This window comes from Medicago sativa, chromosome 1 (genome assembly GCF_051527215.1).
Source record: "Medicago sativa cultivar Bolivia chromosome 1, Bolivia_mono, whole genome shotgun sequence".
NCBI classification, from domain to species: domain Eukaryota; kingdom Viridiplantae; phylum Streptophyta; class Magnoliopsida; order Fabales; family Fabaceae; genus Medicago; species Medicago sativa.
This window is the reverse complement of record NC_140749.1, coordinates 37559601-37577243: the sequence shown is the minus strand read 5'-3', so window position 1 is coordinate 37577243 and position 17643 is coordinate 37559601. Positions and strand designations below refer to the sequence as shown.

The following is a 17643-nucleotide window of genomic DNA, read 5'->3' as shown; positions in this document are numbered from 1 at the left end:
ACACAATACATTCAACATTCAATAATTCATTCAATATTCAAATAACATAAAATTTGTGCGTATTTCATTCAACATTCAAAAGTTAAAATATTCATACACCTTCAAATTGACAATTGTTGCGGACTCGCGATATACATCATCTCATGAGTAATCTCAAACTTACGCACATCAACAACTTGCAAGTTATTTTCCTTCACAAATAAATTCCAACCAGTGTTCATAACAGAACGTCTATTTACCTTCCAAGTTCTATCCTCGCCAACCCTTATCCTTGCGGTCCCTTCAAACTTGGTCGAGTATTCTTTCGAAAATAGAGTTGGTATGCACTGTTTCGATTCATGGTTTATTAGAGATATTAATTAAAGCCAAAATTATTAGACAATTTCGATAGTAAACTTACAAATAGCTTTGTTAGAATGACTTGGATAACAAGGAGCCGACTTTGATGTAAAAGTTTGGGAAGAAATTGTAGCCTCTAAAGTAGTTATGTTATTCACACGTGAAATTTGGACAGTTTTAGGTTTGAACCTGGTCCGGGAAGAAAATAAACTGAATGGTGGAGATGTATGCATGGGTTTATGAGTTCATCAAGAGGGAAGATGCTGTACTTCATGTTTATATTTTCAGAGGCAAAGGGTAAAATTGACCTGAAAATTCTAAAAGCACTCATATTCTATACAGTGGTCATATGAACTTCATATGAAATGTTCTTCTAATTGAAACCCTGAACACATAATTTTGATAATCAATCATCTCATACAAACTAGTGTTCCTAATCTTCACTTTGCATTCATTCACAGATAAACTGAGATAGTAATAATTACATCATTATCACAACTAAATATATATCTATTGTGAGTCTTACAAGTTCTCCTCTCTCAGAGTAGAAGTTCTAAAACAACACCAATTGTGAGTGATTGTAAAAAGTTCATATGAAATATAACATCTAATTACAAAATAACAAAACACAAACGTTCTTCTAAACATCTGGAATAATTGAAACCTTGAACACATGATTTTGCACATCAATCATCTCAAACAAACAAGTGTCTCCAATCTTCACATTGCATTCTCTCACAAATTCTTGCCAACCTTTAGCGAACCACCCATAATCGAGATGTTGATCATAATTCACCTCCACAAACCATGTTCCTTCTTCTACTTTCAACTCCACTAAATTTCGACTAAATATATTATGCCTTTTTAACAGCTCACTTGGTAGTACAACCAACTACATATATAAGAACAAATTAAAAAGTTTTACATTCAACATATCTATAAACAAGGTAACAACATTTTAAGTAATTCATACCTTGTCTAATGATGTTACAAAAAACCTTGAATTTGTCGTGTAAATTCGGACTTACAGAATCTGCTGTAATTAAGAACAAAGAAAACATAGTTTAAAGATATTTTCATGAACTGTCGCAATAAATGCAAAGAGTAGTATGTTTACATTACATGGACAAGGTATATTTAAACCTTAAAATTTGTTACACATGATTGTTTGATATTTGTTGACAAATTAAAACTATTTATCTTTACAAAAACAATAATAATGAAAGAAATACCTTGAAACTGCTCTGGGCATGGTTCCCTTGTGGCTGGGATAATAGTAATTGTGCATAAAAGTGGTTCGCGTTGAGTCATCTCAAATTTACATACATCACAAACTTTAAAGTCATGTTCCTTTGAAAATGACTTCCAGCCAACCTGCATTATAAAACTGCTCTTGCTTTTATCAAAGTTTAACGTCACGTACCATGCCCTGTCCTCACCAACACTTCTAATTGTGGCCTTCTGTTGCAATAACTCATTCATGTATTCTTTCGAAAACCATTTAGGTATTATCTGTTTCAGGTCATGGTTTTAAAAAGATATCACTTTGAACCACCAAAACCTTCCTAAAGACTTAATGACTTCCAGAAAAGTCCAATCCCATGTTGTCATCACTTCGCCTTGTCCCAAGACTCGTGCTTGGGGGCTGTGAACCGTCATAAATATTCCTAAAGGCTTAGAAGCCCTCCAGAAAGGCTCTAAGACCTCCAGAAGGGCTCATGCGCCCTCCAAAAGGGCTCCTGAGACTCCGGCGTGCTCGCCTTAAGGCATCGCCCATCTAAGCTTCTAGAAACCTCTAGAAACCGCCTAAAATACACAAATACCCCTGTTGCTTGGGAACCAAGCAACCGAAACCCAAGCCCATAGCAGGCTATAAATACTACTATTGAGAGCATTCTCGAGGCATAGAATAATGAGTCTAAACCCTAGAATCCTAGTATTCCTTACCGTACTTTTAGCAAGTACAGTTGGCGCCGTCTGTGGGAAACGGTAAAACTAACCTATACCACACTCACAAACCCTAAAAACCTTCCCGGCGATCTCGAACAAGATGACCGGCGAAGACCAAACCAACATCCATCGATATGCTATGACAGTCATAAAAACTGAGATTCCTCTCAACCTCGTCATGATTCCTCTGTCCTCTTCCCAAGAATACGACAAAGGCAGCTGTCAAAACTCCGAGCGTCGGTTGCGGAGGGATGATGATATCGTATCAGGTTGTGTCTTTTTAACTTTGTTATCGGTCAATCCCTATCCTTATATCTAAAAGAGATTCACGCACGGTCTCTATGTCAATTTGATAAACACGTAATATGATTTTTACAATTATGGGCGATTTGCGGTGGGCGATCTACAGTGTTAGCCTTTTAATTACTTTGCGTTCCCAGGTTTTGTTTGGTGCTTCTATATAATCGTTCTGTTAGTTTTATTTTTTAAGGAGATATGAATCATATAAATTGGATTGATTGTGGTTTTGTATCTATTACACGTATGCTATCTTTTGTTTTACATCATCATTGGCTATTTTATGTTATTGAAGTGATTAGCTAATGGATACATATACTGTATATTCATAATTGATAAATAATATAAAGTGTGTTATTGTTTGAACTTGATTATATTGTAGATAATATGCCTTACATGAATTCCTATTATAGTATAAATATATGCTTTATGTAGATGGCTGATCATAACTAATTACTTCGAGAATAATGTGTTTCAATCTTATAATTATGTATATTGCATCCTATGGTCAATCGATTAGGGACTTAGCTTTACAGCTTTTCAATTTAACTAGTAATATATGTTGTGGTTTGGCCTCATGCTTCGTGAAACTAATTGAGTTTGTTAGTTTGAGAGGTGTTTTTGTGCAGCTCTTTGATGCCACATGCTGCTATTTCTTATTTCCCTCGGCCTACAGCTTCTGCCAGCGATTTAGGATCACACGAAAAAGAGGATACACATACTTTGGACCTATTTAGCGATGGAATCATCTCTTGACACCGTAACCGCTCTAAAGGACCTCAAGATGCAATAAATAAACTCAATTTCTCATCTCCATCATCCTGGTTATCAGTGAATAAAGAGAAATGCGTTGTTGTTCTCTCAACCGCCAACAACGTCCGGAAAGAATGGTTTTATTTTACATATCTCTCTTTTGTCTTTGCTATGCTTTGACGTGTTTTGCTTTCGATTTTGATCGGTGTCATAACTTATCCAATAATTCAAACCGATTTCAAATTATTATTGTTGTGTTCAGAGTTCATATACGTATATAAAATCATGGCTGCTAGTTAAATAAAAATCACATGACTCCTTTCAAAGATTGGATATATACTACATAAACATGTTCTCGTTTGAACCAATTCTTTTAACTATTTGAACATTGTTTACGGATCATATTATCTCTCATACTTACTACGCAGCGGTGGCGGTTTCTATTTGTCTCTTGTATACCACTGTGTTATGTTTTACATCTATTATTTATGATTGTGCTATATCTGTTCGTGTATGGAGAGCTCAAATTATGTGGTCCGGATATTGATTGGATTAAAACGTTCCTATTGCTGAATTCTAACAAAGTTCCTATTACCTGCTAGTAGTTTAGCTGCATATCATTAGTTTTAAATTAATGGCAACCAGCATATGATGAATACAAGTGATGTTATAACTAAAGAAAGTACCAAGTTGAGCGTAGTGCAGGAACTACACAGGAGCATGACGAATTTGGATAATCAATGATAAAGCAAGTAGAGATGAGTTTGTTGTTTTTTTTCTCTCAAGGCCAACAACCCCAGACAAGGATCAGCGCATAAGAAGAAATCAAATGGAACGTGGCATGCCTCCTCAATTTTCGACATTAATATTCTCACAATCCAGGTGACATTGTTACAATTCAATATACTAGAATGCTATATACACAAATTTGTGGAAAAATTTGGTAGTAGAAATTAATGAATATCTTTTATCTTTCGACTAGTTTTTGATGCATATATACACAACATGTAGACAATCAGTTTTACCAATTTAAGTTTGCAAGACAATGGCAAAGTTACGACCACGACAACAACAACAGGCAACGATCAATCTAATAAGAAGTAGGCGAGTTAGTAATTTGATAAGAAGTACGCGAGCTAGTCCTAATTTGATAGGAAAATAAATAGAATAATAAACTATGATTATATTATATTATAAAACAAGTTCTCATTAGGAAAATTGTTTAAACTACTTTAGGTACCCCGTGGCAGAAAGTGAAGTGTAGTATTGTTAAAAGGTCGCATAAAGGGATTCTGTCAAGGAAAGCCTTGGTATTTAAGTGGTCCAGGTGACCCACCTCTCTTTCCTGGGAACCCCTTTTATGCACCATTTACTTTGCAAACTGAACTAACTGCTTAGTAAAACATAAGTATTAGACTAATAGCCACATGTTAGGATAAAGACAAAATGGGCCCGAATATAAGAGTAAAATAGAGCAGAAGACTTTGTTTCTAACTTCATAGGAGGGGGTAGAGACATAGAAAATAAAATACCAAGCAAGTAAAAATTCAAGTTAGTAGGGAAAAAAGAGGGAGTATAAAATAAATAGAACGAAGTGGGCAAGTTAGTATGAATCTAATAAGGAAATAGCGAATTTCGATTTAGGAAAAGTAGTAGGAAGACTTAATTTTCAATCTAATAGAAGAAAGAAAAGGATTAAAAGCACAAGATAATCAAATAAGAAGGTTAGCAAGAGAATGAAGATGAAAAGGAAGAGGAGTACAAAATATAGGCAAACTAAATAGGAGGTAGACAAAGATAAAATAGTTCCCTTTGAATATGATTAAAGCTCTTTTATTTATTTACTTTGGAAGTTCGGAAGTAACGTTATATTTCAGATGAATAAAGTTTGGAAGGCAAACAAGCCCGCCAAGGGCGAGATTAAACAAACAAGAAGAAATCGCCAAATAAACACGCTAAAATGAAATAAGCAATGATCCCACCATTTAGAGCTTGAAGATGAAACACGGAGTTATTCTAACCTTTCTCGACCTTTGAGATTTGTTTTGCAGGTTTCTAACAAGGCATCCTACTTTCTAAAAAATACTTTGCTATTTTCTGTTTGTTTTGTCCAGGTGCTACTACTACGACATCAACGGAATCTACAGATTATGTGACCACCCTGTAGAGGGTTCGACTAAATAAGTCGCCAGCAACAAATAGGCGGCCACCCTAAAAGGGTTCGACTAAATAAGCCGTCGAAAGAAATAAAGATTATGCGACCACCCTGTAGAGGGTTCGACTAAATAAGTCGCCAGCAACAAATAGGCGGCCACCCTAAAAGGGTTCGACTAAATAAGCCGCCGAAAGAAATAAAGATTATGCGACCACCCTGTAGAGGGTTCGACTAAATAAGTCGCCAGCAACAAATAGGCGGCCACCCTAAAAGGGTTCGACTAAATAAGCCGCCGAAAGAAATAAAGATTATGCGACCACCCTGTAGAGGGTTCGACTAAATAAGTCGCCAGCAACAAATAGGCGGCCACCCTAAAAGGGTTCGACTAAATAAGCCGCCGAAAGAAATAAAGATTATGCGACCACCCTAAAGAGGGTTCGACTAAATAAGTCGCCAGCAACAAATAGGCGGCCACCCTAAAAGGGTTCGACTAAATAAGCCGCCGAAAGAAATAAAGTTATGCGACCTCCCTAAACGAGTTCGACTAAGTAAGTCGCTGATTGTCCGGCAAAATAAATGTTAAAGGCGCCACAACCTCAAAAGTCGCCGGAATATCAACGCCAAATGCTGAGAATCTGAGCTGACACAGTCACCGGAGCATATAAGAAAATAAGCTCGACAATTCAAATCGTCAAAAATCGCCAAAGCATCAAAAGTAATAAAATCGTTTATGTAAATCTCCAAAACGAACTCAGCAAACAAAACCGGCGCAAATTTAATGAGGAATCACCATAAAGAATTCAACTCGTCACGACGATACAAACCACTTCGCCTTGTCCCAAGACTCGTGCTTGGGGGGCTGTGAGTGGTCGACCTATAAAGCAATTTGAATACATACTCCATGGGGGTCTTCGAAGAAAACGTAAAATCACCCTAGGGGGTTTCTCCAAGTTCGGACGACAGCGCCCAAAGGCACATACATACTATAAACAGAGCATTGAGCAATTCAAACACTTCGCCTTGTCCCAAGACTCGTGCTTGGGGGGCTGTGAACCACCAAAACCTTCCTAAAGACTTAATGACTTCCAGAAAAGTCCAATCCCATGTTGTCATCACTTCGCCTTGTCCCAAGACTCGTGCTTGGGGGCTGTGAACCGTCATAAATATTCCTAAAGGCTTAGAAGCCCTCCAGAAAGGCTCTAAGACCTCCAGAAGGGCTCATGCGCCCTCCAAAAGGGCTCCTGAGACTCCGGCGTGCTCGCCTTAAGGCATCGCCCATCTAAGCTTCTAGAAACCTCTAGAAACCGCCTAAAATACACAAATACCCCTGTTGCTTGGGAACCAAGCAACCGAAACCCAAGCCCATAGCAGGCTATAAATACTACTCTTGAGAGCATTCTCGAGGCATCGAATAATGAGTCTAAACCCTAGAATCCTAGTATTCCTTACCGTACTTTTAGCAAGTACACACTTAAAATATATTCATTAAGTATATGTAATGTGCATGGTTCTGTCAAACCAGTAATTAAAATATACCTAAATTTCTCGATTGTTAATTATTTTGATTTTCAAATGTGTCTTTAGTATGTTTGCTATGCTTTCTCTCTTTTATTGAATAAATTTACATTAGTCCTTGAATATGTTTTCTGTTAATAAATTTATTCCATAAGACTCCATTTACAAGAGAAACATTTGGGGATTTGTTCGTGATTTCAATACATTCAGTTCCTATAGAAAAATAAAAGCCTCTTACACAGTTAGGTACAAATATTGCTGGACTCCCATTGGGATGATAATTTGTGCAACTTTTCTCATTCCTATCTTTAGTTTTTGTGCATTTCTTAGCTTTCTTACCCCGGCCTCCACAGTTTCTTTTAGCCTCTGCAAAACTTTAAAAACTATTTTCAGCATTTGAAAGTCTTTAAAAACTTCAAAAACTAATAAAAGTTCACGTCTTGATTTTTTTTATACGTAAATACAGTGGCTCCAGGACTAAATGTAATATTCCGCACGTAAAATTTCCGTCGGTTATCAGTACCAGTTATTTTATCCTTTAGAATTTTTAAGAAAAGGGAAAAATGGTAATTACACATAAGACTTTCCGGACTAAATCATATTATTTCACTGGACTACGGGTGAGGTAATATTCCGCTTAAATTTTTTTTTATGGCATTTGGTCGGATAAACTAAGTTAAAGATTAATGTAGAAAAGGGCAAAATTGTCATTTCCCTTAAGATTAATGTAGACAAAAGTATGAATTTTCTACACTTTTCTACAACCTTCTTTCACCCAAACTAAATGAGATTTTTCTCCTTTCTTTCTCTCTATCTCACGAGCTCCCCTCCCTTGTCCAATCTCTCTCAAAATTCACCAAATCCTTGCCAAAGCTTTCCTATAATTGTTCCATCATGATAATTGATTAATTTGAAGTGGGAATCATGCTTTGAACTTGGCCGAATTCACTCCTTCCTCTTGGATTTTTTTGAATGTTTTTTTTTGAGATTTGAGGGAAAGCATGCTTATGTTGCTGAAATGGTTGTGGTTAGCTTTGACTTTAGGGACTGTATTTGAGGAAAGGAGGTAGAACTCAAGTTAGGGTTTTGCACAACTTGGAATTGAAGATGTAGGAGATATAAGAAGTGATTAATTGGTGACTATACTGATTTAATAAGTTAATTTATAGCTTAAAGTTGTTTATGTTGCAAAAGTATTTATTAGGGATTACATGATTAAAGTTGCTGCAAGAAGTGAGCTTGAGATATAGCTTGTGACTGTGAATGATTATGTATATTGGACTGTTAGGAGCATCAGAAATTGTTGCTGTGCTGTTTGGGATGGAAAGCTAGAAGCCATAAGCTGTTTGGGGCAAGATTAGAAATTATTATGATTGTTGTTCGGACAGGTTCTGTTTTTGGGTCATACCTTTTACTGTGATGATCAGGAGTGAGTAATTATGGAATATTTGGATTCTAAGTTTAATTCCCTTCAAATCGGATATAAATTTCATGTGATTCCGATTAGTAATGAACTCGGAAAGTGCGTTTGAAGTTGGATAATTCTGCTGGAAAAAGGCTTACGGGTTTTGTCATGATTTTTGCGAAATGAGCTAAATTGTGGATTTAGACTAGTTAGAAAGGTGCAGAATTGAACGCCTATGTTTATAAGAGTTTTGATCGAAGTTTTGGATGAATTCGGAACACGCAGAAGCCATAAGTTACAGTTAAGCTGTTTGGAGAAAAGTGCTTACGGAGTACATCATGAGCTGAATTGGGACTCGAGCAGCGTGGATAACTCGGAAAAATGCCAAGATTGGATAGTTGATACTTTGCTTGCTACTACGGAAGCAGTTGGAGAGAAAATGTGGTTGATTCGACATAGCTGTGAGTTGATAACGATCATTCCCGCTTATTTTAATTATTATTATTATTATTATTATTGGTATTTTGATTATTTTCTATGTCATTATTTACTAAAATGGGGAAACACAACCTTTTAATATCTTCCTCGTCATCGTTATATAAGTTCATGGATTAGATTTGGATTCGGATTTGGATTTGAATTTGAATTTGGATTTTACTTGTGATTTATAAAGTAGAGAAATTGAAACGGAGAATTTGATTATATGTATTTTTGTAGTTGTTTTGATATGTTGTGAAATGTGGTTTTGAAATATGCGTTTACGAAAGGTTTGATATTAATTTGTACGCTGAATTGGATTTGAATTTGGATTTACTTATGTTTATAAGTAGTAGACTTTCGATTGAGTACTGATGATACATATTTTGAAATAAGTTGCGCTATGTTGTGAAATATGGTTTTAGCATTGTGTTTTAAGAATGGTGTTTTGAAAATTATGGTTATAATGACGACGACCTAGGTGCACATAGTAGTGATTTCAATTAGGTAGAATTACCCCATTAGATGGAGCCGCCCCTATGGAAAGGCCACCATTAGGAGGAGAGGGCTATCAATGAGAGGTAAACTCCCTAATTGAAAATGTTTTACATTTTGTTTTGAGTCGAGAGAAAAGAGCTATCCGTTAGATGGAGCCGCCCCTATGGATAGGCCACCATTAGGAGGAGAGGGCTATCAACGAGATGGAGCTAGTTCTCGATTCACCCATTTGATTATTTTCACTAAATTGAGTTTATTATACTTTAAAAACATTTTTGTTTTGAGTCGAGAGAAAAGAGCTATCCGTTAGATGGAGCCGCCCCTATGGAAAGGCCACCATTAGGAGGAGAGGGCTATCAACGAGATGGAGCTAGTTCTCGATTCACCCATTTTGTTTATTTTCACTAAATGAAGTTTTCTATATTTTCTTTAAAGGTTATTTATCAAGATTTTCGGCAATATCTTTTAGAGGCTCTTATTATGATTTTCGGCAATATATTTTTAAAGGCTTTTATTTTGATTTTCGGCAATTTATTTTAAAAGGCTTGTAATGTTATCTTCATGTCTTTACAATGTTGGATTTTTCGTTGAAGTTACCTATTTGATTGGAAGTATATACAATGTGTGGATTTTCATGCGTATAAAGGTTTGCGGATTATTAGAATTTTAAACGGTTACTATTTTTTGTAATTGACAATAGATTTGATAAAGTAAATAATCGTGCCATGTGTGTTTCCCTTCTAGTTGGTGGTGGTTGTTGTCTCTCACTAAGTCCTTGTGGCTTACTCTTTCATTTTTTATTCTTTTTTCAGATTTTCAAGCAGCTAAGTATAAAGATGATAGTAGACTTGAAGTTCATCTGTGTCACTCTTGGTGGTAGGTTTCCTTGATGAATGTCTCTTTTGCTTATGTATATGTTGAATCAGAGTATCTGCAGCTATTTGGAGTTTAAGAATGTTTTATTCTGAGATGTACAAAGATGTAAATATGTCATTTGAAACTCTGGATGAGAATACAGGTTCGTAAACAGGATTAAAATCTTGGCAAATGTTCAAAATACAGAGGATACTCTGTCGAATTTTCAGTGGATATCAATTTATAAATTGTAAATTATAGTTGTCAAGTGTCGTCAATAGGCTTGCCGGACTAGGATGTTCTAGTTCGTGCGCCGGTCACGATTGTGAATTTTGGGTCGTGACAAAGTTGGTATCAGAGCTCCGGTTGTAGGTCCTAATAGCTGCAGACATAGAGTAGTAATAGATTTTGCTAATGAATTGTGAACCGCGGCACAATTTATTTGCAAAAAGCTATTAGCACTCTATGGTAGTGTAACTTGTTGTCCAATCCTGTGATTTCTTTTGGTCTTTGATTGGTCTCACTTTTTTATCATCTTGTCATATATTCGGTCAATTTTATTTCATTTGGTGTTTCCAAGATCTCCACTAGAAGGAAAATTGGTTCCTTGCGAATTTAAAGCCGAACCGTAAAACCTTAGTCAAATAGGTCGTCATTCAGGATGTTCTCATGGTTGACTTAAAGAAAATGATAAAGGACGTAGCATTTATGTTGACAAACATGATTGAGTTGTAGGAGTAATTAATGTCGAGGTTCCTAGAGAAATATGAAGAAATCCGATGATGATAGAGATTATTGTTGGCTTACAAGGAATACAATGGCTTGTGTAACAAATTGTTGGACAATAACAACATGGTAATCAAGCGCAGAGAAATGTTTTCGACCCACAAGAAGTTAGTCATGGTTAGTAGCAGTCGATAAACCATCTAGAGAGATCAATGTGGATATAGAAAAGTTCATGAAACTTAAACCTTTACCTTTTATATGTCTACTTTGTGTGTGGATATAATGATTTATTGACGGTCAAGATAGGTTATGAATGAAATTATGATGCTCTCATTTAAAGGTGGATATAAGGATGTGGGAGTTGACATAATATAAGTTGGAAGGTATGGTATATGACTAGTTTGATATATTTACACGTGGAAAACAAGTAGGATAACCTCTGTTGGGATGAAGTGAGACATCTCAAGTGTTTATGATTCGTTTTCTTTTAGAAAGTGTTGGAGATGAATTTCCTCAAGAGTGTGAAAGATCGGACTAAACTGAGTTCATGCTAGTTTTAAAGTACAAAACCCGTCTTATTGAGCTTTCAATGAACGCTCCCCACCCTATCATAGTAGAGATGCGTGTCAAGTGGTTCGTTATAAAATTAAGGAAATGCTTAATTGGATTCGTGGTTAGATCTAATTGTGCTACTTTGCGGAGGTTTAAAGCTTAACACTTCAGATTAGGCAACAAAAGCTTAGGGGATGTAGTAGACAAATATTTGCAAGAAATGAGTTGAATGATTATACATAGATTTTTCTTAGTATGATGGTGAAGTTATATTTGGTTATTAGGAACAATAAATATAAATAACCTAAATAGATAGTTCTAGTTGACAAATTTTTGACACAACACAAAGTGTTGAGTAGATCATGGGGCATGTAGGTAATTTACTTTTCCTTATAGTACAAATTTATAGGATTTTGAGTATGAATTGGTTGTCTGTCTAGTAAGCCACCTTACCCTATTATGACTAAGTAGTGAAAGTTGAGATGAGATATCGGGTAATCACTTTTATCCTTTTGAGGAAAATCTGGTTAGGTACCATATTATTTAACCTCAAGTTTAGGTTCTAACAAGATATTGAAGAGAGGTTGTCAAGGATAATTGGTTTTGATTAGGGACATACAAGTGAGTGAAGAAGAATTATTAAGTCCCAAAAACATTTGGGTTTCTTGATATTGTCCTGAAGAACTTCTTGAATTGTCACCTTATATCGAGATTTGATTCTCTATAAACTTGGTTCCTACCACTCAACCCACTTCCATACCTCTTTATCGAATTACCTAGAATAACTTACGTTGTTAAGGGACTGACCACAAGACCTTCTCAAGAAGAGATTTATTGACCTAAGTCCATTTCCTTGAGGATTAATGGTATTGATTATAAGTAAGGAAGATAGATATGAGTGATTGTGTGTTGTTTATAGACAAGTGAATAAGGTGATAGTTAGGAATACATATTATTTACCATGCGTTTATTAGTTGTTTGACCAACTTCAAGAAGCTTAGTGTTTTTCAATATTTATTGAAGTAGGGGTGTCACTAGTTGGATATTAAGAGTAAACATGTATCAAAGACAACTTTTCGCACATGCTACTAGCATTGTAAAATTTTGGTTATACCTTTAAGGCTTACTAATGCTCCAACGTCTTTTATGGATTTGATGAATCGGATTTTTTTTCAACCTTTCTTAGACTGATGGGTGATATTGTTTAGTGATGACATTCTTGTGTATTTCAAGAGTAAACAAAGGCATTATCTATATGAAAAGATTTTCTTAGATTTATAACAACCAAAAAGGACTTGGTATAACTTAAATTTAGGAAAAATAAGGTGGATGGAATTCTCTTAAATACTTTGATTGCAAAGACTTGTATTACCTTGGAAAGTCAAGTGTTGTTGTAAATGTTTTGACTAGGAAATAGATGGGTAGTCTTACTCATTTAGACAAAATGAAGGGACCTATAATTAAAAGGCTACAAAAAAAAACTTGTTGGAAAGGGGGATTCAATTTTAGCTTGATCATTCAATGGCATTATCGGTCATGTGTAAATTTGTTCCACTGTAATTTACAGTACCAGGGAGACTCGGTTAAGATTTAGACTAGGTAAAAATTGATAGGACCTTGGAGGAATGAAGCGTACGAAGAAGGAAAGGCATGATGTAAAGTTTATAATGAATTTCTCTTAAGGAAGTGTTCAACGCCAATGGTGGCTCGTACCTGTGCAGTTTAAATTAGTCAGTCAAAAAGAATCAGTTAGTAACAATATATGTTTGAGTCTAAAAGTGAAAGTATGGGAGAATTATTTGTGCTTATTAGCAAGTAAATTCCTAAATTTCGAGGACGAAATTTCTTTAAGGGGGGTAGAATGTAATATTCCGCACGTAAAATTTCCGTCGGTTATCAGTACCAGTTATTTTATCCTTTAGAATTTTTAAGAAAAGGGCAAAATGGTAATTACACATAAGACTTTCCGGACTAAATCATATTATTTCACTGGACTACGGGTGAGGTAATATTCCGCTTAAATTTTTTTTATGGCATTTGGTCGGATAAACTAAGTTAAAGATTAATGTAGAAAAGGGCAAAATTGTCATTTCCCTTAAGATTAATGTAGACAAAAGTATGAATTTTCTACACTTTTCTACAACCTTCTTTCACCCAAACTAAATGAGATTTTTCTCCTTTCTTTCTCTCTATCTCACGAGCTCCCCTCCCTTGTCCAATCTCTCTCAAAATTCACCAAATCCTTGCCAAAGCTTTCCTATAATTGTTCCATCATGATAATTGATTAATTTGAAGTGGGAATCATGCTTTGAACTTGGCCGAATTCACTCCTTCCTCTTGGATTTTTTTGAATGTTTTTTTTTGAGATTTGAGGGAAAGCATGCTTATGTTGCTGAAATGGTTGTGGTTAGCTTTGACTTTAGGGACTGTATTTGAGGAAAGGAGGTAGAACTCAAGTTAGGGTTTTGCACAACTTGGAATTGAAGATGTAGGAGATATAAGAAGTGATTAATTGGTGACTATACTGATTTAATAAGTTAATTTATAGCTTAAAGTTGTTTATGTTGCAAAAGTACTTATTAGGGATTACATGATTAAAGTTGCTGCAAGAAGTGAGCTTGAGATATAGCTTGTGACTGTGAATGATTATGTATATTGGACTGTTAGGAGCATCAGAAATTGTTGCTGTGCTGTTTGGGATGGAAAGCTAGAAGCCATAAGCTGTTTGGGGCAAGATTAGAAATTATTATGATTGTTGTTCGGACAGGTTCTGTTTTTGGGTCATACCTTTTACTGTGATGATCAGGAGTGAGTAATTATGGAATATTTGGATTCTAAGTTTAATTCCCTTCAAATCGGATATAAATTTCATGTGATTCCGATTAGTAATGAACTCGGAAAGTGCGTTTGAAGTTGGATAATTCTGCTGGAAAAAGGCTTACGGGTTTTGTCATGATTTTTGCGAAATGAGCTAAATTGTGGATTTAGACTAGTTAGAAAGGTGCAGAATTGAACGCCTATGATTATAAGAGTTTTGATCGAAGTTTTGGATGAATTCGGAACACGCAGAAGCCATAAGTTACAGTTAAGCTGTTTGGAGAAAAGTGCTTACGGAGTACATCATGAGCTGAATTGGGACTCGAGCAGCGTGGATAACTCGGAAAAATGCCAAGATTGGATAGTTGATACTTTGCTTGCTACTACGGAAGCAGTTGGAGAGAAAATGTGGTTGATTCGACATAGCTGTGAGTTGATAACGATCATTCCCGCTTATTTTAATTATTATTATTATTATTATTATTGGTATTTTGATTATTTTCTATGTCATTATTTACTAAAATGGGGAAACACAACCTTTTAATATCTTCCTCGTCATCGTTATATAAGTTCATGGATTAGATTTGGATTCGGATTTGGATTTGAATTTGAATTTGGATTTTACTTGTGATTTATAAAGTAGAGAAATTGAAACGGAGAATTTGATTATATGTATTTTTGTAGTTGTTTTGATATGTTGTGAAATGTGGTTTTGAAATATGCGTTTACGAAAGGTTTGATATTAATTTGTACGCTGAATTGGATTTGAATTTGGATTTACTTATGTTTATAAGTAGTAGACTTTCGATTGAGTACTGATGATACATATTTTGAAATAAGTTGCGCTATGTTGTGAAATATGGTTTTAGCATTGTGTTTTAAGAATGGTGTTTTGAAAACTATGGTTATAATGACGACGACCTAGGTGCACATAGTAGTGATTTCAATTAGGTAGAATTACCCCATTAGATGGAGCCGCCCCTATGAAAAGGCCACCATTAGGAGGAGAGGGCTATCAATGAGAGGTAAACTCCCTAATTGAAAATGTTTTACATTTTGTTTTGAGTCGAGAGAAAAGAGCTATCCGTTAGATGGAGCCGCCCCTATGGATAGGCCACCATTAGGAGGAGAGGGCTATCAACGAGATGGAGCTAGTTCTCGATTCACCCATTTGATTATTTTCACTAAATTGAGTTTATTATACTTTAAAAACATTTTTGTTTTGAGTCGAGAGAAAAGAGCTATCCGTTAGATGGAGCCGCCCCTATGGAAAGGCCACCATTAGGAGGAGAGGGCTATCAACGAGATGGAGCTAGTTCTCGATTCACCCATTTTGTTTATTTTCACTAAATGAAGTTTTCTATATTTTCTTTAAAGGTTATTTATCAAGATTTTCGGCAATATCTTTTAGAGGCTCTTATTATGATTTTCGGCAATATATTTTTAAAGGCTTTTATTTTGATTTTCGGCAATTTATTTTAAAAGGCTTGTAATGTTATCTTCATGTCTTTACAATGTTGGATTTTCGTTGAAGTTACCTATTTGATTGGAAGTATATACAATGTGTGGATTTTCATGCGTATAAAGGTTTGCGGATTATTAGAATTTTAAACGGTTACTATTTTTTGTAATTGACAATAGATTTGATAAAGTAAATAATCGTGCCATGTGTGTTTCCCTTCTAGTTGGTGGTGGTTGTTGTCTCTCACTAAGTCCTTGTGGCTTACTCTTTCATTTTTTATTCTTTTTTCAGATTTTCAAGCAGCTAAGTATAAAGATGATAGTAGACTTGAAGTTCATCTGTGTCACTCTTGGTGGTAGGTTTCCTTGATGAATGTCTCTTTTGCTTATGTATATGTTGAATCAGAGTATCTGCAGCTATTTGGAGTTTAAGAATGTTTTATTCTGAGATGTACAAAGATGTAAATATGTCATTTGAAACTCTGGATGAGAATACAGGTTCGTAAACAGGATTAAAATCTTGGCAAATGTTCAAAATACAGAGGATACTCTGTCGAATTTTCAGTGGATATCAATTTATAAATTGTAAATTATAGTTGTCAAGTGTCGTCAATAGGCTTGCCGGACTAGGATGTTCTAGTTCGTGCGCCGGTCACGATTGTGAATTTTGGGTCGTGACACTAAAAGTGTCACGACCCACCTTTGAGCCATGACCGGCGCACAGGCTAAGACTAACTCATGATAAATTTAGTCTGGCAAGCCTAATAAACTATAACACTTACACCTTTCTAAAATACTGAAATTTTGGTAATGACTCACAAACTTCCAAGACATTTCAAAATGCAAGTTTATTATCACAAAGTATATAAAATTTATCTCATCATTTATATATAGACTTTAATGAGAAGAACAACTATTATCTCAATAGTTACATCATAAGTAAATCATAAAAATGGTCAAGATGGAGATCTACCGCAGAGCATAGATGTTTTTCGTAGACAAGAAAACTCCAAGAGATTTAATCCTTTCCAAACTGTGAATCTAAACAAAAATGAAATCAAGAAATGGTGAGTCACAAGAATTCAATGGGATCATAACAAACAAAGTGGACATAATGGACGAGTGAAGTTTTCACCGGTCTTAATCCAAACAATTTTTAAACTAAAAATTTCATCCTTTGTAAACTCATTCATGCTAAAAAATACTCGCCATATCCAAGTCAATACTATTCGGCAAAAATTCTTAGCGTGAACCAATGGTTAGTCTAACATAAAGTTCTACAATCCCATGTTCAAATAAATAAATAAATAAATAAAATAACCATTTTCAACACGACTAATATCATTTATCTCTTTTCACTATTTGTACATAAACCACATTATCTCTTCGTTGTGACGAACGGAGATATACCACATTATCTCTTCGTTGTGGAGAACGGGGATATACCACATTGTCTCTTCGTTGTGGCGAACGGAGATATACCACATCGTCTCTTCATTGTGGCGAACGGAGATATACCACATTGTCTCTTCGTTGCAGCGAACGGAGATTATCTATAATTTCTATGAGTGAGTTGCTCATAGGCTGCATTCTCTCTTCGTTGCAGCGAACGGATATCAATTTTAAAATACTATGAGCGTTTAACTCATAGGCTGCATTATCTCTTCGTTGCAGCGAATGGATAAGAAGTTTTCAATTGACAATCTAAACATAGTTTCAAAGATGATTTTTATTGATAAAATCAAGTCATATGATCAAAACTTTCATAACATTGATATCATATAAAATTTCATTCACATTATCACAACGATCTTGTAAAAAATTTACTCATTCTTATTACTTT

At 35.2% G+C, this 17643-nt stretch overlaps 1 protein-coding gene and 1 long non-coding RNA gene across 3 annotated transcripts; one reads left to right on the top strand and one right to left on the bottom strand.

Moving 5' to 3' along the window:
• Window positions 1–769: 769 nt before the first annotated feature.
• Window positions 770–1846, bottom strand: LOC146954751 (uncharacterized). The gene is made up of 3 exons (XR_015014819.1): window positions 1572–1846; window positions 1313–1375; window positions 770–1231 (listed from the first exon to the last, which is right to left on the bottom strand). It is a non-coding gene; the product is annotated as an uncharacterized LOC146954751 (long non-coding RNA).
• A 5705-nt stretch (window positions 1847–7551) lies between these two features.
• On the top strand, window positions 7552–16375 carry LOC146954750 (uncharacterized). Of its 2 annotated transcripts, none has more exons than XM_085718177.1 (4): window positions 7552–8875; window positions 10202–10265; window positions 14190–14767; window positions 16093–16375. In XM_085718177.1, exons 1-3 carry the CDS (start codon window positions 8650–8652, stop codon window positions 14260–14262), a joined length of 363 nt encoding a protein of 120 aa, XP_085574303.1. In that variant the 5' UTR covers window positions 7552–8649; the 3' UTR covers window positions 14263–14767; window positions 16093–16375. The 2 variants fall into 2 exon arrangements, 1 of the variants encoding a protein (XP_085574303.1); XR_015014818.1 differs by having other exon boundaries at window positions 7593–8875; window positions 13934–14767.
• Window positions 16376–17643: the final 1268 nt, after the last annotated feature.